The following is a 24987-nucleotide window of genomic DNA, read 5'->3' on the forward strand; positions in this document are numbered from 1 at the left end:
TATCGTGTTGATTTTCTCTTATACTTGAGGTGGTTGTGTGCAGAAACTGCTTTGGTATCGCTAGTACCCTGGCACATGATGAGTGCTGAATATTTTACCAACACTTAACTGAGAGATTAATTTATACTGGAAGTATTAAAGAGTTTCAAAGAAAGGGGGCATTTAAACACATCTTTGAACGATTAGATAGGTTTGGGTACATCTGTTTGGGTAAGATACGTGGGAAGTAGGGCTTTATTTTCGGAACTTCCTGAGCTCAGAAGAAGAAATGTTAGGTTAGCATAAGATTAGGGAAGGCTTTGAATGCTGAGCTAGGTTTTGATTTTGGCTTTCCAATATCTACAGGATAAAGTGCCCTTCTCATTCTCTCAGGTAACAAATTACTTCTGTGATTTAGGAAAGTCATTGGTGGGCAGAGTGAAGGGTGACCTAGAGGGAGTAAAAACAACTGTTTTTAGGCTGTTGAAGTAGTTGACAGGAGGTCTTGAATTTGAATCTCACTGGAGCAGCTTTTAAAAATGTGTAATAGTTGTTTAATTTTTGTCTTAGAGTTTTCTATCATGTTGCTTTTTAAGTTAAGAAGATTATATAAACTTTTCATCCTAAATAATGTCCTGGTAAAGACATTTCTTTGTTGTAACTTGTAATTTATTATTAAGGTAATGGCTGCATCTGTACTTCGTAATTGAGTCTTAGGTAGATGATAATGTATTCAAACTGCAGTAGGTTATTGTTGTACCTTCTAATATGGTTTTTTTCACAGGCTGTTACTTCCCTTCATTGAACCAAACTTCTAACTTTTTCTTTCTTGCTGTTATTTCTTTCAAATGTTTCTTCTGTTAGGAACAGCCCTTAACATCCTCTTTAACCACCCAGTTTTTTGTTTTTGTTTTTTAATTTTAAATCCCTGGTCAGTATGGCTTATGCTTTCCAGGAGTGAAATATAGAAGAAGCTGGACTTTGCAAATCAAAAATAATCCCTTTTTTTATGCTGGGTGAAGTGAATCAGACAAAGAAAGACAAATACTGTAAGATACCACTTACATGTGGAATCTAAAAAAATGCAACAAACTAGTGAATATAACAGAAAAGAAACAGACTCACAGATGTAGATAAGGAACTAGTGATTACCACTGGGGAGGGGGAAGGGGAAGAGATAAGAAAGAGGTGGAGGATTAAGAGGTTCAAACTTTTAGGTATAAAATGAGCTACAATTGTACAACATGGGGAATATAGTCAATATTTTATAATAACTAAATGGAGTATAACCTTTAGAAATTGTGAATCACTATATTGTATACCTGTAACATATAATATTATACATCAACTATACTTCAATTTTAAAAATACAATATTATAAAATAAATACATAAAGTTAAAAGAAGAATAGATCAAATGGCAAATATCTTCAACTGCTAAATGCATATATCATGATCCAGCAATTCCGCTTTTACTTCTACAAATGTTCACACATGGAAAATCATTTATCAACAGTGATTTTTTTTTTTGCTGTACTATTTGTAATAACAGGATTGGAAATTACCTAAGTGTCTATTATTTAGGAGATAATTAAATATGATAAGTCTCTTAAAAACCCCTTTTTGATGTTAAATTATGTCAAGTGTATACAGTAATTCATGTGCATAATCTTGCCATCCATCAGTTTTTCATGTATTGGTGATTTTGGCCAGTGAGGGAACACACACTTTTGTGTTACGGAAAAGAGAAAAATGAATTATCCCCAAATCCCATATATTGGCTTGTTTTGCCGCCATCCTTTGAATGGATTTTTGGGGGCATCACAAGGCTGAAAAAGTTTTCTCCCTAATTCTTTGCTTGTAGAATGGCTGGAATAGTTATTTTTTCACTCTTCATCTTCTGAGATTTTTATTTTCCTGTGTTCAGAATAGTTATTGTGTTGGTTTTGTAGATGTCCAGTATGAATGTTGCTAGTCAAAATAAAAATGATAAAAAAAAATTGCTTAAAGATTTTGAAAAAATTCTTTTCTGTAGAATATTTAGGAATTAATTTAATTGATATTAGCTAGGAAATAATCATTTAGGAACTGATATCTGTAATGTTCAGTAAAATAATTTACCACTGTAATTAGTTGTCCTGCTTGGATTTTGTTTTAAGACTGAAAGTTGGTATACAGAATATACTTTCTATTTTTCTGGATGTCTTTTAGGAGTCTTTTTGAGAAATCCTTGCTTACCACTTGCTTCTGACTGGTGGAGAGTAAATGTGGACCAGACTGAAAGTGTCAGTGAGTGATTAACATCCAGAGGCTGTGTCTCTGTAACACAGTGAACAGTGGTTAGAAAGTTGCAAATAATACAAATTAAAAATGAGGAATAAAGATGCATCAAGGAAGAGGAAGTGCTACAAGCTGGACTTAGACTGTCTGAGGCATAGGAAAAAGAAGACACAGGAGGGGAAACCAGCAGGACAGTTATTAAATAGGTGTATCAGATGTGACGAGGGGTGGTTTATCTCAGTTTAATATTTAGGTCTTAGTTAAAAATACAAACAGTAGGCTAGATGTTGCCCATCTTTTAAAAGACCTCTGGTTCTAGTAGTACTATCTTTTGATGTCAAACTCAAGTCTCAGAGAAGACATTGAATGTATTAATGTCAGAAAAATGTCTGTAATTTTAAGTTATCCCATTTTTTGAATTATAAAATAATACAATAATTTATACATAAATGAAAAATGGAAATCTTTTTATTGAATATGAACTGAGATTTCAAGTGGATCAGTTCATAAATTTATTCATTAATTCACACTTCATTAACCTCCACCTTTTAGGTAAGGGATTTGTTCTCTGGTAGTTGAAAATATTCCTAGGATCAGAATTCCCCTCCGAAAAAGGGGGGGTGGTTCAATTGAATAATAACATTTTTTCTTTATAGATCATAGGAACAAATTTAGTTTTTAAAATAAATATTTTTACATCTTAACATTTAAATTTTACATTAACATCATTTGCAAGGTCAGTAAAGCTAGAAAAGAAAAACATGACAGAAGAATTGAAACTTTTAAGGTTAAAGATATTACACAAAAGAGCTGGGGAAAAATTGTGTATAGCAGAGAACTCTATTTCAGAAGAGAGAGCTTTTCTGTTTCATGGGGTCAGATTCCATGGTTTCAAAAGGGCTAGGAGAAAGAACTACCAAGAATGAGGGGAAGAAAAGGGAGGAACTTAAAAGGTTTTAAAAGTTTTAAAACTTTTTATTGAAAACTGAAAACATATACAAAGAATAGTGAGATGAACCCCCATGTTGCACCCATCATCTAGCTAAACAGTTATAAACTCTGGCCACTCTTAATCTCTTCACTGGCCTGTTTCACCTTTCCTGTTACTGTGAAGCAAATCCCAGACATACCATTTTATCCATACATTTTTCAGTGTGTATCTCTAAAGTGTAAGGACTTAAAAAAAAATACCATTATTAAACCTAAAATTAATATAATAAAATATTCAGTAAGTGTTCATTTTTGCTGATTGCCTTGTAAACACTTTTTCAGTTTGAATCATTCCAATAAAGTCCATACATGATTAGTCTTAAATTTTTATGTTTCATGTCTTTTTCTTTTTCCTTGCAATTAATTTGTTGGGGTACCTTTGTCCTGTAGAGTTTCCCACAGTCTGGAGGGAAAGAAAATGGCAATAAAACTCACAACTTCCTCTTAGATTCTCCCACCAGTACTGCTGAAATCAAGATGTCAGGAGGCCCACAGCATGGGATGCTCCAAGAAAATTATTGGGTTTTGGAATGAGCACATTTCTGAAATCATACTTAAGATTAAGGTTGGACTGGCCGTGGCAAGGAAATCTAATAAAGGACTTGCAAATTCAGGTGCCTTTCCCACTGTAATTTTAATGGCAAGGAATATACTCTTCACAGGTTTCTAATAAGCTTAACTGCTACTTGGAATAATTTTTTTTTAATGAGTCCCACTGATAACACATATCTTAAAATAGGAATACCAACTTAAGAAAAACCCCACCCTTGACAGTTTACCCTTAAGAATCCTCCTTTAGTGAGGCTCTTTTAGGCTCTTTGGTAAATACAAGTCTGATACTTAACTAGTACTTTGGTTTCTTGTCTAAGGCTTTTTTTTTTTTTTTTTTTTTTTTTACCACTTCCAGACTATACCAACTCGGGATTTGGAGGACTACCCATAATTTCAATTTTAGGATTCCGAATCTCCTGTCAAAATAGGGAATCCCTGCTCTCTTTTTAAGTGTTCAGCATCAGTTACCAAGAGTCCTGCCATAGAAACTCTCCTCCCCCTCAATAGATTTACTGAAGATGGGGGTAAGATTAAGTGGAGAACAGAAGTGAGGGTTTGATCCAGATAATCAGATAATTCAGAAATTCATGTTAGATATTTCTACCTTCTGTTACCCTTTAACATCATAAGGCTGTGGAATTTTATAATCTCACTTAACCCAGTTTTTCTTCATTTTATATATTCCCTTAATTTCTGTCCTCCATTTCGTTTCTCAAAATTCTTCTATTGCACAAAATAATTCAACTCTCCTCTGTCCTTAAACTTGCATAAGTAAACCCACCAAAAAGACTCCAGAAGTTTCTGATAAAATTAAATGTGTGCTTATTGTAAGACCCAGCAGTCCTACTCCTGGTTTTTACCCAAGTGATACTAAAACCTGTGTTGACACAAAAACCTGTACACTGATGTTTATGGTATTTTTATCTACAAACTGCAAACAACTTGAATGCCACTCAAATAGAGAATGGATAAACACACTGAAGTACAATAGAATGCTACTTAGTAATAAAAAGGCACAAACTTGGTACGCACAGCATGAAGACTGGAATCATTTATGGGGTGGGTGGATTAGAGTGCCAGCTCCAGGTAATCATGTATGGCAATCCTAGGCTCTTACCCAGTTTCTAGCAGACGGTATCCATTTTTCTTTATTTTCACATCCGAATGTCTTGGGACATTACAGGGATTACAGGGATTCTAATTTGGAAAGGGATTAGGAACAGAGGATTTGCTCATGTTGTTCATGATTGAACTAGAGGGAGATTAGCATAAACATTTCCTTTCGCTGCCACATCAAGTCTTTTATTTAATATTTTAGACCTCTGGTTATTATTTTGGGTATGTTCCCTCTCGTTTTGTTTTCTTACTTACTAATGAGTCTTACGTATTTATCATTTGTTGTCAGAAATTATCTTATTTTTAGTCAGTTCATTTTTAAGAAAGTACAGGAATATCTACATACCAATAGCTATAATTTAGTTAGCTTTGAAAATAAAGAGTTAAAGACAACTTTTTGCCTTTTGTAGAGATGTAAAATGTTTATAAAGTTTGAAGCTGTGGAAATTTACAAACTTTGCTGGAGAGAAAAAATTTGAAAATTATTTTTAATAACTTCTATAGATGGAAAATTACATTTTTATTATGAAATGTAACATAGAGAAGTATAGGGAAAAAATATAATGAACACAGTGTAACCCATTGCTCAGCTTTACCAGTTCTTAATATTTTGCTATAATTGTTCCACAAATCTTACTTATTTTGGAAACAAAACAGCTACATTGTTCATGAATGTATTGATAAAATTTGTTTGCTTGTAAATATTTGTATTATGTTTGGTATTTTGGCATGAGGTTTATTTGGAAATAATTACTGAGTTTTCTCGTTTTTAATTATTGTCACTTGCTTAACTGCTGGGTTTTGTGGGATCTGTTGTAATATTGTAGGTAACATGATTTGTGTAAATGTGCTGCAGTTCACAATGCAGAACAAGACCAATTAGCTTTTTGGACTTTTTAATCTGTACATAAAGATACAGAAACATTACCTGGTTAAACTATAATATACAACCTGTAGAAATTTAGTAATGAACTCCCCTCAGAATGAACTATAAACAGCTGCCTAGCCTCATAAGACCTTGAGCTAGGTAATTTTGTTGCTGAATTTTGGTTTAATGGATATTCAGTCACAATACATACAGGCTTAAATAAACACTAATTCTAATTCCATATTTGTGTACCTTTGTAAGAAAACTGTTGTTTTATCAGTAAGTACATAAAATCAGTAGGGGAGACTCAGTAGATGAAAGTAGTTTCTGAATAAATATATTATCCAAATAAAGGATAATAGCTCCTGAAAACTTAGGATGGAAAAGTTCTTCAGTGGGAAAATAAAGCTGTGATGTGTTAAGTGAGATGGGGGTGGGGGGAAGCAAGCTGCACAGTGATAAGTATCCTGTGATGCAATTTTTGTGAAACAGTACCCCTTTCCTGGTTTTTTAGTTGCATGTGACCTAGAAGAAAGTATAAAATAGATGATTTTGGTAAGAGTGGGCTGGGGCTGGAAGTGGAGGAGTGATGGGCCAGGTATGAGTTTCTTGGGGTGTTCGTTAATAATGTGGAAACCTGAGCTCGTAAGTTGGAGGTTCTCATTTAATGTGAATGAGGCCTAGGAGTTTGTGATTGTAGCAGGTGCCCCAAGTGATTTCAAATACAAGTGGTCGGGCCACAGTGATGCTATAGAGGAGAGATTGCAGACTATTTGGCCTGATTGACCCATTTGTGTTTTGTGCCTGGATCCTGATGGCAGTACCATTTGTGGTTCTTTAAAAGAACCTATTTACTTAAGAGTGATATGTACACTTAGTATTTTAAAAAAAAACTCAAACATTTCAGAAATGGAAATGTGCAGAAAGGAAAAATGAAGAGTAGACCTTCACTCATCCTTTAGCCAGTCTTACTAACCCCGGAGAGGTTTCTTCTGTGTTCCAGGAGAAGAAGTGTTCCTGGGGGGTGGGGGGAAGGCAGCAAATATGGGTTAAAACTTTATATGTACGTATTTAATACTTGTGACAAAAACAAAAGAGAATAATAAAATGCATCACCCAGTTCAGATGAGAATATTTGTGGTTACTCACAGCGGAGACTCCTGGCTGCCTGGGCTGCTGTAACAGCTTTGAGGGAAGAAATGCAAGAAAAATGAGCAACTGGAGATGGTGGGACTGTGACACACTAAAAAAATTTTGAGGTGTATTTACAGACTGGGGCTGTTAATTTCAATATTAAACCTATTGGATTATTTTGAACTTCTCAGATCCTCTCCCACAAGCTGTGCCTTGGACTTGGTAGTGTTATTACATTTTCTGCTTTAAACCAACCCCGTCTTGAGAAACTACGGAGGGTTTTCTCCCTCAGCTGGGGTTGGAGGTTGGGCACTTGCATTACGCCACTGAATTTTTTTCCTTTTGGTCCTTACAAATTAGTACATGAACTTAATTTTAAAAGTGCCTAATGTCAAAGGGCTTAGTTCATTTGAAGGTGATGAGCAGGCAAGAACTGAAACATCTATTTATTAGGCCACAGACCACTGGCAGTAGAAAACTGTTTACATATCTATATATTAATCAGATTTTATATTACAAACTAATGAAACGTTAGTTTGTAATTTAAAGTTAGCTGGTGTCAGTAAAGACTTTAAAAGGTTGGAAAACTAGTTTATATTTAAAGAAGACTGAAGAGATGTGACAGCTAAGTTCAGTGCATGGTTCTTGATTGGATCATGGACCAAAGGAGAGAACGTCTATGAAGAATGTTATTAGGATGATTAGGGAGACTTGAAACTGGATTGTATGTTAGATGTCACATCAAGGTTTAATTTTTTGAGCATGTTAATACTGTTGTGGTTATGTAGGAGAGTGTACTAGATCTGGAAATACATGCTGAAATATTAGGGGTTTTAAATGGTTTAGAAAAGTTATATGCACACACCTATATTTATTTCTTATATACATGAACAGTTGATGAACATAGGTGAGGAGTATGTGGGTGTTCATTGTACTGTTTTAATGTTTTTCAGTCTTGAAAAAATTCAAAATTCAAACAGCAGTTAAGAAGAGTTGATGCTTCACTACCCCCCAAATGTGCATGTTTTGATTGTCAGACCTATGAATAGACACAGTGCTTGGGGAGTGATATATGGCAAGAGTTAATTTAGTCATTGAATGCTCAAGTTTTTCATGCTCATTGTCTCATTTAATCCTTAAAACTTTATGTTGTAGGAAACACACATAAGTTAAATAATGTATTAATTAGTAGAGAAAGAGCCTTTATTTGAAGGCAGACATTTTGATTCTAAAACTCACACTCTAAATTATAAAACTAGTATGATGATGGTTACAGCCAAACTCTGTGGCTCTGCATTCTATGCTTAAGAATTTAGACTTCATCCTTTATTGTTTGACTGTTGAAGATGTTTAGGACATCACGAGAGAGCTTGTTAGGAGTGCAGAAACTTAGGTCTGATCTGGGCCTGCTGCATTTGAACAAAATAAAAATCTGTAGATGATTTGTTGCACATTGAATTTTGAGAACCACTCTCTATTGTACTGTTTTTACCTTTCTGGTAGTGTTAAACTTTTTTTAAATTGAAATGTAGTCAGTTTACAATGTTGTATCAATTTCTGGTGTTACAGCATAGTGATTCAGTTTTATATATATATTCCTTTTCTATTCTTTTTCATTATAAGCTGTTACAAAGCACTGAATGTACTTCTCTGTGCTATACAGTAGGACCTTTCTGTTATTATTATGTATAGTATTTAGTATCTGCAAATCCCAAACTCTCAATTTCTCCCTCCACCCTCTTTAGAAGAGTTTTTTTGATAATGCCTAGTAGAGAAATGTGTTGTATTGAGTACCCTCTGGAAAATGAAATTAAGAAATCTGTATTAATTTTCTTACAGACATTGAAGCACAGATTCGAGAAATTCAAGGCAAGAAGGCAGCTCTTGACGAAGCTCAAGGAGTGGGCCTTGATTCTACAGGTTATTATGACCAGGAAATTTATGGTGGAAGTGACAGCAGATTTGCTGGATACGTGACATCGATTGCTGCGACTGAACTTGAAGATGTAAGTCTCAAAGTATATGAAGAGTCCAAGCATGTTTTGATGGAGAGCAAGATATATAAAGGAATCTTCTGTTTGAGTCATCTGGTGTAATCTGGGAGGACATTTTGGAGATTGGGAGATCTTTCTTTGGGAGGGTAAAACTGTTGAAGGTGTCCTTCTCTAAGAAACTTCTGAAAGTGCTCAATTCTGAATCTTTTATGTTAGAACTAGTTTGTTCATCCAGAAGAATACCTGCAAATCATTAACAATTGTGAAGTAATCTTTACCTGCTGAGCTTTATCTAGAGTGTGAGGTGACTTCTTTCTGTCCTTGTGACTTTTGATTTCTGACTTGTGCTTGATGCTGTTTTTTCCCTTTTGGTATCTTAATATGAATGGACTGTTTCTTGTTACTGATACTAATGGGCATTGTGTGCCTATTTCAGTTACTGTGGAGGATGACCACCTCTCACTTTGAAATACATCTCTTCAAGTGTTTTTATATATTACACATAGCTTATATTTTGTCAGACCATCCCGAACATCCAAATTTGGTGAAGTAGCTAATCATTTTTGTGTGATTCAGTAACATTTTTTGTATGTAGTTTATGAAACTTGTTATTTTTATGAAATTCAAGTCGTATTTTATAGTTAGCACTTTTTTCTTTTAAGAAAAATTTTAAAGTTCCAAAGGCAAAATTTCTAGAAGCCAATCAAGAGTCTATTTGCACTATCATACCTTAATGGTAAGAGACTGTGATGGCTGTATGTTCCAGAAGCTGAGGGGGAAATTGTCATTGCTTTTTCTTTTTTTTAAATGAGAGCAAGTTTATTCAAACAGATACACACTCCATAGACAGAGTGCAGGCCATCTCAAAAGGCCAGAGGCAGCCCCAGAGCATGAGGTCATCTAGGAAAGTGTGATCAGCCTGTCATTTCATTTTTAAATAGAATAAATGAGATGTTAAGATCTTCAGGAGAGTTACCCATTGTTGCACTTCTTACACTAGTAAAGTAATAATATAACATTGTTCTGTTTAAACTTACTACCAGAGGAATAATACATTTAAAATTAGTTACATTTTACTTGTTTCTGTGGTTAAATCATGTTTAGGAGAAAAAATTAAAAAGACAAGGAAGCTGGATAGTTCTAAATATGAAGCTGTTTGTAGTTCCCAAAGCAAATTTCATTGTGCCCTCTGAGAAAAGGAAATGCGTAGGTTTTCCTAGTCTCTACCTACTTTAATTGACTTCCACAGAAAGCATTCCTTGTTTACTATTTTTAAAAAGAATGTGGTGAACTGAATTTCCTTAATAGCTTTTCAAGTTGAAAAGAAAACCTAAGTGTTAACAAGTTTCATCATACTGTCTTTTGATTTTATGTTGAATCTCTTTGTATGTTCGTTCTAGTTTTTAAGTGCTGACATTTTTGTCTGTGGCTTTTGGGGGTGTTTCATTGCAGGATGACGACGACTACTCATCATCTACAAGTCTGCTCGGGCAAAAGAAGCCAGGATACCACGCCCCTGTGGCACTGCTTAATGACATACCACAGTCAACAGAACAGGTGCCTTTTTTTTTGTTTTTGCTTTTAATTAAAGCCAGAGTTTATTCAGATAAAACTGTCTTAATTCCCATGGAAACTCACATGTTTTAGCAATCAGGTTATTAGAATGTATGGAGAAGACTTGATTTGGGAGAATTAGTAATAATCCCCAGTTTATCTTATTAGGGTAATCATTTCATGAAGAATTGAACTGTGGAAATTATCTCATTTCCATATGCCCTGTTTTTTTCACATGAGCATATCTTCATAAAATACAGAAACATTAATAGGCATTTATTAAACATTTTTATGTGTTTTATAATGTTTTGATTTTTGTTTGTAATATTCTGTTTGGTTATTTAATAAGTGGGTATTAAATGAGACATACCCCTTTTCAGTATGATCCATTTGCTGAGCACCGACCTCCGAAGATTGCAGACCGGGAAGATGAATACAAAAAACATAGGCGGACCATGATAATTTCCCCGGAGCGTCTTGATCCTTTTGCAGATGGTAATTCTTTCCCATTTTTCTATAAGTGTTCAGAAATTTATTTGTGTTAAGTTGTCTTTAGCCCTTTGATTTTTTTTGGCATGCTTATGAATTTGCTTTTCTTTTTAAAAATCCCCCCGTTAGAGATTTGTATAGATTTGGTTGAAGTCACAGATGCCATATTCTTCATCTTTATAATGCCAGTTTTCTTTCCAGGTAGAAGGACAAGAAAATAATGAGCCAATGCCATAGAAACGCAAAGGGTTAAAGGTTTTTCGTTTACTTTTGTTTTGGGTACGCTTTCTTTACTTTGAACAAATGTGTTTTTCTGCTCAGAATACTTTCAAATTATTGAAAGTTTTCATTCCAAATCTTAGATTTTTAGGATTGTTACTTTTGAGAATCTGTTTCCACATTAGAGCCCCCCCATATTGCTCTAAATATAGTTTAGTAATTGCACCTACTTTGCTTTAAGCATACTTAAAGTTAAAACAGAAGTATGTATACAGAGACTTTGATATTTTTAATAGTTGGAGTCTGTTTTGCTAATTTTAGTGTGCAGGTCAGCACAAGGGACATAGTGAGCCTGATGGAAGCTTTCCTCAGGTGAGTGAGTTTCAAAATCAAAATTAGGTGCCTGTTTCTTAAAATTAGATTCTGCTGCAGGTTTACAAATTAGACTTTCAGCCTGCATGAATTAGTAGGGATATTCTTTTTTTACTTGCATAATTGTAATTGATTTAAACATGTATGTCAGAATTCACAGGCCCATACTAACTGTCCTTAATTTCTTTCCTACAGCAGTACTGCTATATGCCAGTCCTGTCTGCATTCTTAAGGGTGCAGTTCAACACATCCTCTCTAGATTATGGTGAAAAAGTATTCCAAAGGAAGTCTTATCAGAGCTAGTGTCAGAAAGAATGACACTACCAATTGGGCATGATCTTCAGCATAGGAAATGTCTTAGAATTTTATTATTTTTTTCCTAAATTGTGATGCTATACTACTTGTATAGCTAATTATCACATTTCTAAAACGTAGTGTGCCTCTGTGAATCTTGTTATATACTGTTTGGGCTTCTTTAAGATATTTTGAAGTTTGAAAAGCAAATGCTGAAACTTTAACCAAGAGACTAACACATCTCTTTGTACACCACTTTTTTTCTGTATGCATCATAATAACTGGTAGAAGTAATATATCTCAAGTAATATGTTTCCAGTTGTTACTTATACTTTCTAAGAAAATAAAATGTTTCTGCTTCAACAAAATGTAAAAAGCATGAAGCCCTTTTTAGTAACATGACATCAGAATAAGATTAGAGGTATATTTTTGAAAATCATTTTCTAAACTTTAACTGTTCTAGAACATTGTATGAAGAATTTGTCTAGTCATAGTTACTTGTAGTCAGGATTTTAACAGCTTGCAACAGGTAATGTTTTGAATATAAATATCTTTCCAAAGTGTTACTAATGGTAAAGAGATAATTTTCTAGGCTTCTATTCTGCTGCTTGAAGTCAGAACTGCTGATGGAGACAAAGGCACGAAAGTGTACGTATTCCGGATTAGCAACCCAGGAACCCATCACTTCTGAAGACTCTAAACTGTGCTGTCATTTTGTTTTTATATGCATTAAAATATTTGTTTTAAACTGCTGTAGATATGTTTGTGTTCAAACAGGTTAAATTGATCAGCAAACTCAATAAAAAGTAAGATGTATAATTATTAAAGTTTTCCATCAAAAAATAAATTAAATGATTATGAAATAATGTAATAGTAGAGCAGGGCAGATAAATCAATTGAACCTCATTATCTTTTATTTATTGTACTCTTGTCCTGTTGCTGTTCTTTTCTGCAGGAGGGAAGACCCCTGATCCTAAAATGAATGCTAGGACTTACATGGATGTAATGCGAGAACAGCATTTAACTAAAGAAGAGGTCTGTGAACCTGCTTTATTTTAATGATTGTGAAAGAATGTAAAAAAAAAAGTTGAGATTGAGAAACTTTTATATTTCCTTTTTATTTGCTCCACAAGTAGTATTTTAACAATATTAATAAAAATTAAGTTAATAAAGAACCTTACCCCAAATTCTATCACCTCCCCAATTAAACTTTTCATATTTCTATGCTTTTCTAGTGCCTGACTCCTTGCTCCTTGGAGAGACAGACAGACAGACAGACAGACAGACACACACACACACACACACATCTTATAGTGGATATATCTGTGGGGAGGATTGATGATGTGTGCCTGAAGTCAGTGTGTAAGGGAAAAGTCAGTATAGTACAGTCATTCTCTGAAAAGCCTCTAATTCTTCCAAAAAATTCAGTTTGAATGTGGGTGGAAAATTCTCAAGAATCCTGCTGGCCTGCAAAGATTGCTTCATTTTGTTTTAATAGTTAATTTCCGTAACTTTATTATGAATATATAATAGATTTGTTTGTTGAATGGATTAAGTGGGGTAATGGAACTCACTTTAAAGTCATTAAGTGTGCATTTTTTGTGACTATATATATAATATTTAGTTATTGTAACATAATTTTGAAATTTTTACTTTATCACTTTTCTAACATAATCGCTATTTATATTTGTTTCAAGTAAAACTATTTTTCACTGGAAACATTTTAGTTCACTACCAGTGACTGAAGATTTTACTTCATGAACTATATATAAATAAGCATACTCTGTTATAAATTCTATATTTGCTTGTCTATTGTGCAGAAAGACAGTGTATAAAACTTGAAAATATGGGAGGGGAAAAGTAAGGAATGGGACTACCAGTAGCATAGAAAGGAGACTGAGTGAAGAATAAAATGGCATTAAATAGAAATGACTGTACTAATGATATAGAAGTCTATTGAAAATGTTTTAAACATGCTCACTGCTTATTTAAATATTTTTCAGAGAGAAATTAGGCAACAGCTAGCAGAAAAAGCTAAAGCTGGAGAACTAAAAGTCGTCAATGGAGCAGCAGCATCCCAGCCTCCTTCAAAACGAAAACGGCGTTGGGATCAAACAGCTGATCAGACTCCTGGTGCCACTCCAAAAAAGCTATCAAGTTGGGATCAAGCAGAGGTAATTTCTTTTTATTTATTATTTAAAAATTTTTTTCTCTCATGTTGTATGTTAGTCTGGTTTTGTTGACATAAAAAGATAACCACAGACTGGGTAGCTTAAACAAAAGACATTTATTTTCTCACAATTCTGGAGGCTTAAAGATCAAGGTGCCAACAGGGTTGGTGTCTGGTGAGAGCTCTCTTTCTGGCTTGCAGATGTCTGCCTTCTTGCTGTATCCTCACTCTGCACATGGAAAGAGAGTGAGCTCTGGTGTTTCTTTGTATAAGGACACCAGTCCTATCACATTAGGGTCCAGCTTTGTGACCTCATTTAACCTAATTATCTCACTAAAGATCTAATCTCCACATACAGTCACAGTGGGGGTTTGGGCTTCAACATGACTTTTGGGGCAGACACAATTCAGTTCATAACATGGAGTAAAGGAATGTTCCTTTTGGAATATTAAATATAGAAATGCAATATGTCACATTATGTGGAGGTTGAGTATAACATAGTGGTCTTCCTCATTTTCTGGAAGAAGAATTTAAGTGTGTTTCCTTCATTCATTTACTTACCTAAAACTTTTTTATGTGTGTATGGTAAAATACGTATAAAATTTGCCGTTCTAACCGTTTTTAAGTGTACAATTTGATGGTACTGATTACACTCACAATGTTGTACAACCATTAGCATGATTTATTTCCAAAACTTTTTCATCACTTCAAGCAAACTCTGTAATAATTAAGCAATAACTCTGTTCCCCTCCCCTTCAGAGGACTTCTTTATGCTATGTCAAACCTGTAGTACCTCCTTAGCTGCTTCCTATTTAGTTGATGACTTTGCTTCCTATTTCCCCTTACCCCAGATAGAAACAATTAAAAGAGAAAAGTATACATGTTCCTGCTGTGAAATCTACTGGTAGGCCTGTGTATGTTCTCATCTCCTTTGCTTTTCCTTCTGTTATAATATGAACTGTTGGTACAGGTTGGCCATCTAAAGCTAGCCCATATGCTTATGTGCCATTTCCTATCTCCTATTACTCAAGGACTCTCATGTAACTTCAGTTGTCTCTAGGTTATTATCACCAGCAAACACATTTTACCCATCTTCATCTTTAAAAAAGACAACAAAAAACTACAAGAAATCTTCTGTTGACCCTCACATCCTCTCCCATCTATCATCCTTTTTCTATCTCTTTTTACCACAAAATGCTTTAAATGAGTTGTCTGTCTATACTTGTGCTCTGTGCTTTTACGTGCACCACCGCACCAGCTCTTTTGTCAAGGTGACTTGACTTCCTCATTGTTAAATCCGAAGAGCAGATCTCAGTCCTCATAGTACTCAGCATATCAGTAGCATTCGGCATTTGTTGGTACTCTTCTCTTTCTCAGCCTCTGGGCTTCAGTCTTTCTTGATTCTGATAGTACGTCCCTCACTGGCTGCTGCTCTTAAATCTTGTTTGTTGTATCTTCCTCAGTTTCCTTAACTTCGGGGTACTCAGTGCTCCATCCTTGGTCCTCTTTTCCATCTAAAGTTATTCCCTAGGATCTCACTGCTGTCTTTATGTACTGTCCGTATCAGACAGCTCCCTAACTTACAAATCCATCCCTACTTCTCTGACCTGACATAGTTGATGTTTAATAGGTGTTTTCCGTGTTCACTCCCTCCAGCCTGCTCTGTTGGCACAAACAAAACCCTTAGGAATCGTTTCAGGGTCATCCTATACGCCTCTTATTCTCTTACCTGACACCTATTCATAAATAAATTTTCTTGGCCCCACCTTTAAATATATTCAGGATCTAGCCAGTTTTTATGATCTCTGTCCCCACCTCTCTAGTGTAAGTCACTGTTGATGCTAACATAGACTACTGCAGATTTTTTTTTTTTTTTTACAAATTAGGGAAAACCTGTCAGACCACAGCAGTGTTTCCCCAAATCCAGAATTTAAATATGCTAAACCTAATACATAATTCCCGAACTGTTCAGTTTTAGATCTTGGGGACTTCCCATTTGCTTGCTTGATATATGAGAGGCTTTGATTCTGCAGAATATAAATTATTACTAACTTAAATTCTGTTGCTGACATTCATTGCAAATTTTAAAAACTGAAAAAAAGAAACTTGTCCTTCTGTCATGTTTAACTGAAAAGTAGACACAGGAGTCGGTGTCTGTCTTATAAAAACTAAAGAAATTCAGACCATGTTTTTCTTTCGCACTTCTCATTTAACATAACTCCATCCTAAGCATGACTGTGGGAATTAGAATGAACACTAGGAAGAATTTTTTTCCTTCCTGATTCAGCAGGAGGAGCAGTTACCAAAATTTTCAACAATTTATGTGCTTTACTCACCTAATTCAGAATTGTCTCACCGCTAAGTAGTAGAATCTTTTGAAAGGAAAAATACTGAGTCTTATATTTGTTATGGTATATAGGCAAATTTGCAAACAAAGTAAAGTAGGACTCTTGTGTTGGAGCATCCAACTTCAAAGGAAATATATAAAAGTATACTACAAAACTTAACAGAATTTAAATACAGAATTTATTTTGCTTCCGCTAAATTACTTACTGTTCTTGATAATAGTATTGTTCGCACTGTTTGCTATCACACACTTTCTGATGCCCTACGTTGCTCACTACTTGTCTCTATTTGAACTACCATGGAACTTTTGATTACTTAAGTCTAATTCTAATCTTTTTCACTAATCTTGCCAGCATCAGTTAGAGTAATATTTTTATAAATGTGGTTATAGATATAAACTCATCTTGAAGATTGAAATTATGTGTCAGGATCTAGTTATAATTACCCAGGTGATCCAGAACATGCCTATATTAATTAAATACACACAAAATTGAACAAAAACACAAAAATATTCTTAGTGGGAACTCCTGAGTCTGTCTGTGTCTCTAAGCTCCAGTTTGAGCAGTGCTGATAAAATTAAAGCTGAAATTCTTTGCTGATCCAGACAGAAGCCTTAATATTTTCCCAAAGTTATGGAGCTAGTAGTGGCAAAACCAAGAATATTACCCAAAATACATCGGTTTTTTTAACCTAGGACTTTTTCATTGCCCCAAATTAAAGCTTTGAATTGCTTTTAGTTGTAAACATATTGTTAGAAAGTACATATCTTAAGCAGAAGGATAATCTTTCTTAATTATGAACTGAAACATTTATTTAGTTTTTCTGTTTACTTAAACAGAAGTTTTCTAGTTGTTTTTATGTGGGTGTATGAAATATTTTTTTTTTTTTTTTGCTCTGTTAAGACCCCTGGACATACCCCTTCCTTAAGATGGGATGAGACACCAGGTCGTGCAAAGGGAAGTGAGACTCCTGGAGCAACCCCAGGCTCAAAAATATGGGATCCTACACCTAGTCACACACCTGCGGGGGCTGCTACTCCTGGACGAGGTGATACACCAGGGCACGCAACACCAGGCCACGGAGGTGCAACTTCCAGTGCTCGTAAAAACAGATGGGATGAGACCCCCAAAACAGAAAGAGGTACTTCTACTGGAGTCTGGGTTTATGTTAAGGAGAAATGTTGATTTGATGAGTAGTATGTTTACAGGTCAAAATCTGTTCTCTCTAGTCCTGGGTGGATAAATAACTGCTTTCTGGACAGATAAAAAACTGAGGAGATTATGTGCCTAATTCTTTTCCCTTCTTGAAGAAGTTTAAGATTCGTTTTAGGAAGAACATTAGGAGAAAATAAAGTTTGTATACCATAACCTGTTTTTTTATTGTTGTAAAATATACATAACATAAAATTTACCATTGTAACCATTTTAAGTGTGCAGTTAGTGGCATGTATTTTCACAGTGTTGTGCAGCCATTACCACTGTTCATTTCTAGAACTGTTTCATTACCCCCAAACAAAAACTGTACCCATTAAGCAGTAACTCTCCATTCCTCTTCCCAGACCCTGGTAACCTTTAGTGTACTTTCTTTCTGTGTAAATTTGCCTAAATTTCTTTTTTTGTGTAAACTCTCTAAAATTGTATTTCGTTAACAGTTTTGAGATTAGCTTTGAGAAGTTAAGATTTAGTAATACATCTGCTGTATTAAAATTTTATTACGAAATTTCTAATGATAAGGCAGAGTGTTTAAAATATAATGGACCGGAGAAGCAGTATAGAATTGTGCATGTGGAGTAATCTCACTTTAAGGAGAAATTAAGAGTGGCTCAAGATACATAAAGTGGCAGTCTCTGGGTTGTGATACTATAGATGGTAAAAAAAAAAAAAAAATTACTTGCTCTGTTTTCCTATTCCTCAGTGGTTACTGTTTATTGTTTTTGTCATCAGTGGGAAAGAACCAAAAAATAGTAAAGGAAACATTAAAACTTAAATGGATCTCCACTTTAGGAATATCCTGTTTATGAACCTAATCAGTTTGAGAATAAACAGTAATTTTTTGACAGTGGTTAAAATTGTAGGCTTATTCACTCTTTTTCTTTAAAGATACCCCTGGGCATGGAAGTGGATGGGCTGAGACTCCTCGAACAGATCGAGGTGGAGATTCCATTGGTGAAACACCAACTCCTGGAGCCAGTAAAAGAAAGTCACGTTGGGATGAAACACCAGCTAGTCAGATGGGTGGAAGCACTCCTGTTCTGACCCCTGGAAAAACACCAATTGGCACACCAGCCATGAACATGGCTACCCCTACTCCAGGTATGAACTTTATCATAAATAATTTTTTTCCCCCGTTAATATTTTGAATTTTTTCTTTGTGGTTTTTTCTTAATTAATGCCTAATTTTTAGCAAGAATAACAGGACATAAAAAGAAGTCTTGGTTTGAGTTTATAATATAAAAACTATTAAATGTTAGAATGATCTTAACTGTCTTACATCCCAAGGACCTATGTATGATGAAGTACACTGTGTAGATTGTTACAGAAATTTGCTTTTTTGGTAGGTCACATAATGAGTATGACTCCTGAACAACTTCAGGCTTGGCGGTGGGAGAGAGAAATTGATGAGAGAAATCGCCCACTGTCTGACGAAGAATTAGATGCTATGTTCCCAGAAGGATATAAGGTAATAACAGTGAATACAAATGTGGTTTTTAGGATGTGAATTTTATTTTAAATATTCTTTGAAAAATATTAACTGATCAAGTTTGCATTGGCCTTTTCCAAATTTACTACTACTATTTCATTCTTTAGCTATTTCCAAGTATATTTCATTTCCAAAAAGTCATAGAGATGAAAAGAAATGAAAGACATGAAGCTTTTATTACTTATGGAAGATGAGAACTCTCAAGGACTTCTAGGACCATATTTAAGAACTGCTCCCTTAGGGGTATAGAATAGCTTGCTGCTTCAGTTTATCAGCAGCCCCAAGATTAAGCTCATATTAAATCATGGTTATTTTACTTGGTGCCTCACAAGATCTTGTGTATTTAAGTTCATGGGTTGCCAGTGAACACAAACAGTGTTCTTTCTTTACTGTAACAACTTGAAGTTTGTTTTAAACTATAAAATCTTGTAGGTACCTGGGACTCAGGGACCGTTTGCTGATCTGAAGTGGGTCATATCTGATGTTATAACCAAAGTTGGAAACTAAATCATTTGGTGGCCTTTATATAAAGAACCTTTTTCTGCCAAGGGCTATTGCTTTTTAACAGTTTGTATGCTTGTTTGTATTTCCCCTTGCCCCCTCATTAGGTTTGTGTTAGAGTATTTGTTTCAAGTATGCACGAATTACTGCTTAATAACTTCTTACAGCCTCCATGTAATGCTGTGGGTATAGTCACTTTACAACCTGCTCTTGACTGCCTGCGTGTCTGTCTCAGTTGTATTCATTGATTTCTTTATTAATAGGAGGGAAAAATCATCTTTGTGAATCTTTAGTGAATTTTTTTGTTTTAGTCAAATGGTGTGTATTCTACAGGGCTTTGGTAAATATTTTGGTTTTAGTTTTTATGCATTTAACTCATTTTTGTTGAGTGACTTAAATATTAAGGTTTCCTTTTACAGTGCAGAAATTTATGTGAAGAATCTTTGTTTTTATTACTAAAATATAATCTTTCACATATTATGTGCACTTTGTGAGCTTATTTCCATTTACGTGACATTGGTTCACCAACATGTTTATATAGAGTAATATTTGATCAGAATTTTATAAGCCCATTTTGTGTATCTCCTCATTTCCCCACACTCCTAATACAGTTAATTTAAATTTAAATTTGGTGAGATATATTAATATTTGTCATATATTTTAAATTTATAATTAAGATAGAAAAACTGAATCGATGTTAATTTTTGTCTCTAAGCAGAAAGCGTAAGTGCAAATATTACTCATTTATGCAATTCTTTACTATATAAAGTTAAGAAAATCCTAAACTGTTTTTTAACTGTATTAGGTACTTCCTCCTCCAGCTGGTTATGTTCCTATTCGAACTCCAGCTCGAAAACTGACAGCAACTCCAACACCTTTGGGTGGTATGACCGGTTTCCACATGCAAACTGAAGATAGAACTATGAAAAGTGTTAATGACCAGCCATCGGGAAATCTTCCATTTTTAAAACCTGATGATATTCAGTACTTTGATAAACTTTTGGTAAGTGACAGCAGAAATAAAATATTTTTATTTAGCAGCTGCAAATCATAGTCTCTACACCTACCTTTAAATTTTTTTACTTTTTACTGTTAGGTTGATGTTGATGAATCAACACTTAGTCCAGAAGAGCAAAAAGAGAGAAAAATAATGAAGTTGCTTTTAAAGATTAAGAATGGAACACCTCCAATGAGAAAGGTAAGTACCAGTTTATTAAATCATCATGTTCATTATAATTATATGTTTAGAAATTTCTAATTAACTTCTTCATCTTTACCAATGGCAGAGTATAGGCGAGAGAAAGGTGTGTGAAGGATTTAGCTTTTTCATCAGAGATTTTATGCTAATAAGGATATTGGAAAAAAAGAGATCCTCCATATTATCCTCAAAACCTTTTAAACATGCTGAAGATTCTAAGGTCTAATTAGTGGAATTATGTGGGGAATTGTATTAGAATCATATGTGGCTTGAAGATGGGTGATCCTTTAGGGAAGGTTAAGGAATTTTGTATTACACCCGTGTGACTCTTGCTCTATTATCCTTTTGAATTAATTGAAAACATTGAGCCTTTTCACAGGAATTCATACCTCAGTAATTTTGAATTCCTACTATTTGAATTCCTGCTATTACCCTATGTAAAATGTCTGGGAAGTTTACATTAAAATACTCAGTTACAGAAAACCATGAAGTAATTAATTTGCTCATTCAGAACACTTATAAAGAAACAACCTTTTAATCTTTTCATTCAGGCTGCGTTGCGTCAGATTACTGATAAAGCTCGTGAATTTGGAGCTGGTCCTTTGTTTAATCAGATTCTTCCTCTACTGATGTCTCCTACACTTGAGGATCAAGAACGTCATTTACTTGTGAAAGTTATTGATAGAATATTATACAAACTTGATGACTTAGTTCGACCATATGTGCACAAGGTTTGTTGTTATCAATTTGTGTTTCTAATGATTTGATATTTTTAAAAAATAAAAGGAATTCATGGATTTCTCCCCTCCCAGCTTATTATTAGGTGTATTTGTGAAATTTTAACATTCTAAAAAAGTAATAGCTGAAGCTATACATTTCTAATGAAAAGGGAAATTTCAACCCCTTTCAAGATACTTGTTTAACCAATGTTAAATTTATATGCCCTCCCAGATCTTTTTCTTTGCACAAGTGTGTTATCACACATACAAATAAATACATATATAAATAGATTTAACTTTTTGCCATCTTATAGAATGGGTTCATATTATTCATATTTTAAAATTTGCTTTTGTTGATATTAGGATGAGAAAATGTATGTTTTCTATACCATGCCATTTAGTACTAAGGACCATCTTTTTACTGATGGTAATTATGGCTTAGAATTATAAAATCCAGTTACAGGGTAGTGTGTGTGTGTGTGTATTTAATAGTCTGTGTGGTTAACAATTCTCCCAAATACCTTTATATGGAGTTTGAAATTGTGTGATTAAAATTCTTAATTTGTCCCTTGACTAACATAGTCCTCATAAATTTCTATATGTAGTCTGCTACATGAACGTTGTGTCAGTAATTGGTGTGAAAATGTAGCTCCTTCTCTTTTTCAGATCTTAGTGGTCATTGAACCATTGTTGATTGATGAAGATTACTATGCCAGGGTGGAAGGTCGAGAGATTATTTCTAATTTGGCAAAGGTATTTATATTTCTGGAAAAGAACATTTTATATTTGGGTTTTTTTTCTTTTTAATTGTTTTTGAGGGGAGAATTAGATTTATATTTATACATACATACATACATACATACTGGGGATTGAACCCAGGACTTCATGCACATTAAGCATGCGCTTTACCACTGAGCTATACCCTCCTCCCAGTTTTATATTTGTTGATTAGATTATTTGACTAGAAGGAAATAGTTGAGGGTTAATGTTACCTTTTTTCTTGCACTTCTAGGCTGCTGGTCTGGCTACTATGATCTCTACCATGAGACCTGATATAGATAACATGGATGAGTATGTCCGTAACACAACAGCTAGAGCTTTTGCTGTTGTCGCCTCTGCCCTGGGGATTCCTTCATTATTGCCCTTCTTAAAAGCTGTGTGCAAAAGCAAGAAGTCCTGGCAAGCGAGACACACTGGTATTAAGATTGTACAGCAAATAGCTATTCTTATGGGCTGTGCCATCTTGCCACATCTCAGAAGTTTAGTTGAAATCATTGAGCATGGTGAGTTGTAATATAACTTTGTCTATCTTATAAGACAGGTTTCCTGAAAATTAGGCTCTTGATTTTTGGAGTGAGAAATAGAAGTGAACTACATAAACACCATATAGTTTATGATGGAATTTGTAATATGAGCTGCTAATAAGCTGTGGTTTATACTGGCTTTTGCCTAGTTTTGTCTAATGTGAACAGATTCTGCAGTTTGACTAAATGGTTAGATACATTGCTAGAATCTTGATAATGATATGAATTAGGTAATATTGCTTAGTTAAAACCTGTGTTTGGTTTTTTTATAGGTCTCGTGGATGAGCAGCAGAAAGTTCGGACCATTAGTGCTTTGGCCATTGCTGCCTTGGCTGAAGCAGCAACTCCCTATGGTATTGAATCTTTTGATTCTGTGTTAAAGCCTCTATGGAAGGGTATCCGCCAACACAGAGGAAAGGTAGATCCACCAATTTGATTTCTTTTTTCTTTTTATTTCTATTCATTGAAGTTAAAGTGATTTAAATGTAATTTACCAAGTATATATGTATTTTTTAACATTAAAACAGGGTCTGGCTGCTTTCTTAAAAGCTATTGGGTATCTTATTCCTCTCATGGATGCAGAATATGCCAACTACTATACTAGAGAAGTGATGTTAATTCTTATTCGAGAATTCCAGTCTCCTGATGAAGAAATGAAGAAAATTGTGCTGAAGGTAATTGTTCCAAATTATTAATTGTTCAAGATTTGTTAGTCTAATTTGGGGTGTGTGTCATGGTTCAAAGAGAATTTTATATCATTAAAAAAATACTATATATTAAACCAGGACTCTGGTTACTTATATTATTTTTTAATGTTTTAGGTTGTAAAGCAGTGTTGTGGAACAGATGGTGTAGAAGCAAACTACATTAAAACAGAGATCCTTCCTCCTTTTTTCAAACACTTCTGGCAACATAGAATGGCTTTGGATAGAAGAAATTACCGACAGGTAAGCTTTTACTGTAAAAAATTAAGTATTTTCAAAAATCCTTTCATCCCTGGGCATTATTACATTATAGCATTGATTAGAGAATATGCCATTGAAACCTGATTCATTAGAGAGATTAACTAGGGCATTTTTACTATAGGGCCCAACCTACAGCTACTGAATGAGAAGTTCTGGGGAATGACTACTCAAAATGTGATCACGTGGGAGCTTGTTAGAAATGCAGAATATCAAGAGCTGCTCATCCTAGACTTATGAATCAGAATCTGTATTTTAATAAGATCCCCTAGTGATTCGTTTTCACATTAAAGTTTAAGAAGTAATGCTCTGGGGGATGGAATCAAGAATACGTGTTTTTTAAAAAGCTCCAGTAATTGCGATTAATTAGCTGAGTTTGGGAACCACTGTCCAGTGAAACTATGGGTACTTTTAATGGTGGTCTTTCATTAAAAAGAAAAGTTTAAATTAAAAAAATCCTTCCAGCTAATCCTTTAGTCAGTTAGAATGCATATTATACAAATTATTTTTTGCTCTGGGAACCTCACGGGTTGTTTGTGCTTGGTTGTGAAAGGAAATGGATTTTAGTTAGCCAGTTAACTTCCATTTTGATTTTGCATTCTAGGATAAATAGCTAACTATGAGTTGACATTTTTATCTAGTAAATGAACTCTTAATCTGGCTAGGTGAAGCATGAATACAGTCTTAACCTTAAATCACTTAGATTTGGACTCATTTAAATTTTTTTGGTCACCTTTCTCTTAAAGTTTATAATAGGAGTCAACTGTTGTCAGCGTGCTTACCAGCTGAATAGTATCTTTAGAATATTCCATTTTCATGATGTCTCTATTTCCTTGGAAAAGCAATAAATTAAATGATATTTTTCCTTCTCTTTTTAGTTAGTTGATACTACTGTGGAGTTGGCAAACAAAGTAGGTGCAGCAGAAATTATCTCCAGGATTGTGGATGATCTGAAAGATGAAGCTGAGCAGTACAGAAAAATGGTGATGGAAACAATTGAGAAAATTATGGGCAACTTGGGAGCAGCAGATATTGATCATAAACTTGAAGAACAACTGATTGATGGTATTCTTTATGCTTTCCAAGAACAGACTACAGAGGTAATGATATTAATTATTAATGGCAAGTTGCTACTGACTTTCATATTTGTAAAACATATTTTCAAGCAACTGTTATCACTAAAGTAATTAAATTTGAAATAATTTTTTAAATGCTCATGTTCTCATTTAGTTGGCTACAAAGAAGTA

At 34.3% G+C, this 24987-nt stretch overlaps 1 protein-coding gene across 6 annotated transcripts in view; it reads left to right on the plus strand.

Moving 5' to 3' along the window:
* Positions 1–24987, plus strand: part of SF3B1 (splicing factor 3b subunit 1) — a 34114-nt gene that overhangs the window by 2165 nt on the left and 6962 nt on the right. For 3 of the 6 annotated variants that reach the window (XM_031452071.2, XM_010979747.3, XM_010979745.3), the window contains exons 2-18: positions 8758–8924; positions 10365–10469; positions 10847–10961; positions 12796–12875; positions 13844–14014; positions 17259–17496; positions 18456–18668; positions 18914–19035; positions 20363–20560; positions 20654–20755; positions 21307–21486; positions 22141–22227; positions 22487–22757; positions 23051–23196; positions 23306–23452; positions 23600–23725; positions 24619–24840. In XM_031452071.2, the coding sequence (XP_031307931.1) occupies positions 8758–8924; positions 10365–10469; positions 10847–10961; positions 12796–12875; positions 13844–14014; positions 17259–17496; positions 18456–18668; positions 18914–19035; positions 20363–20560; positions 20654–20755; positions 21307–21486; positions 22141–22227; positions 22487–22757; positions 23051–23196; positions 23306–23452; positions 23600–23725; positions 24619–24840 (2690 nt within the window). Of the gene's footprint in view, positions 1–8757; positions 8925–10364; positions 10470–10846; positions 10962–11027; positions 12876–13843; positions 14015–17258; positions 17497–18455; positions 18669–18913; positions 19036–20362; positions 20561–20653; positions 20756–21306; positions 21487–22140; positions 22228–22486; positions 22758–23050; positions 23197–23305; positions 23453–23599; positions 23726–24618; positions 24841–24987 lie in introns of those variants that run through there. The other 3 variants (XM_010979746.3, XR_004136827.2, XR_010380677.1) reach the window with 3 other exon arrangements.

This window comes from Camelus dromedarius, chromosome 4 (assembly GCF_036321535.1).
Source record: "Camelus dromedarius isolate mCamDro1 chromosome 4, mCamDro1.pat, whole genome shotgun sequence".
NCBI classification, from domain to species: Eukaryota; Metazoa; Chordata; class Mammalia; order Artiodactyla; family Camelidae; genus Camelus; species Camelus dromedarius.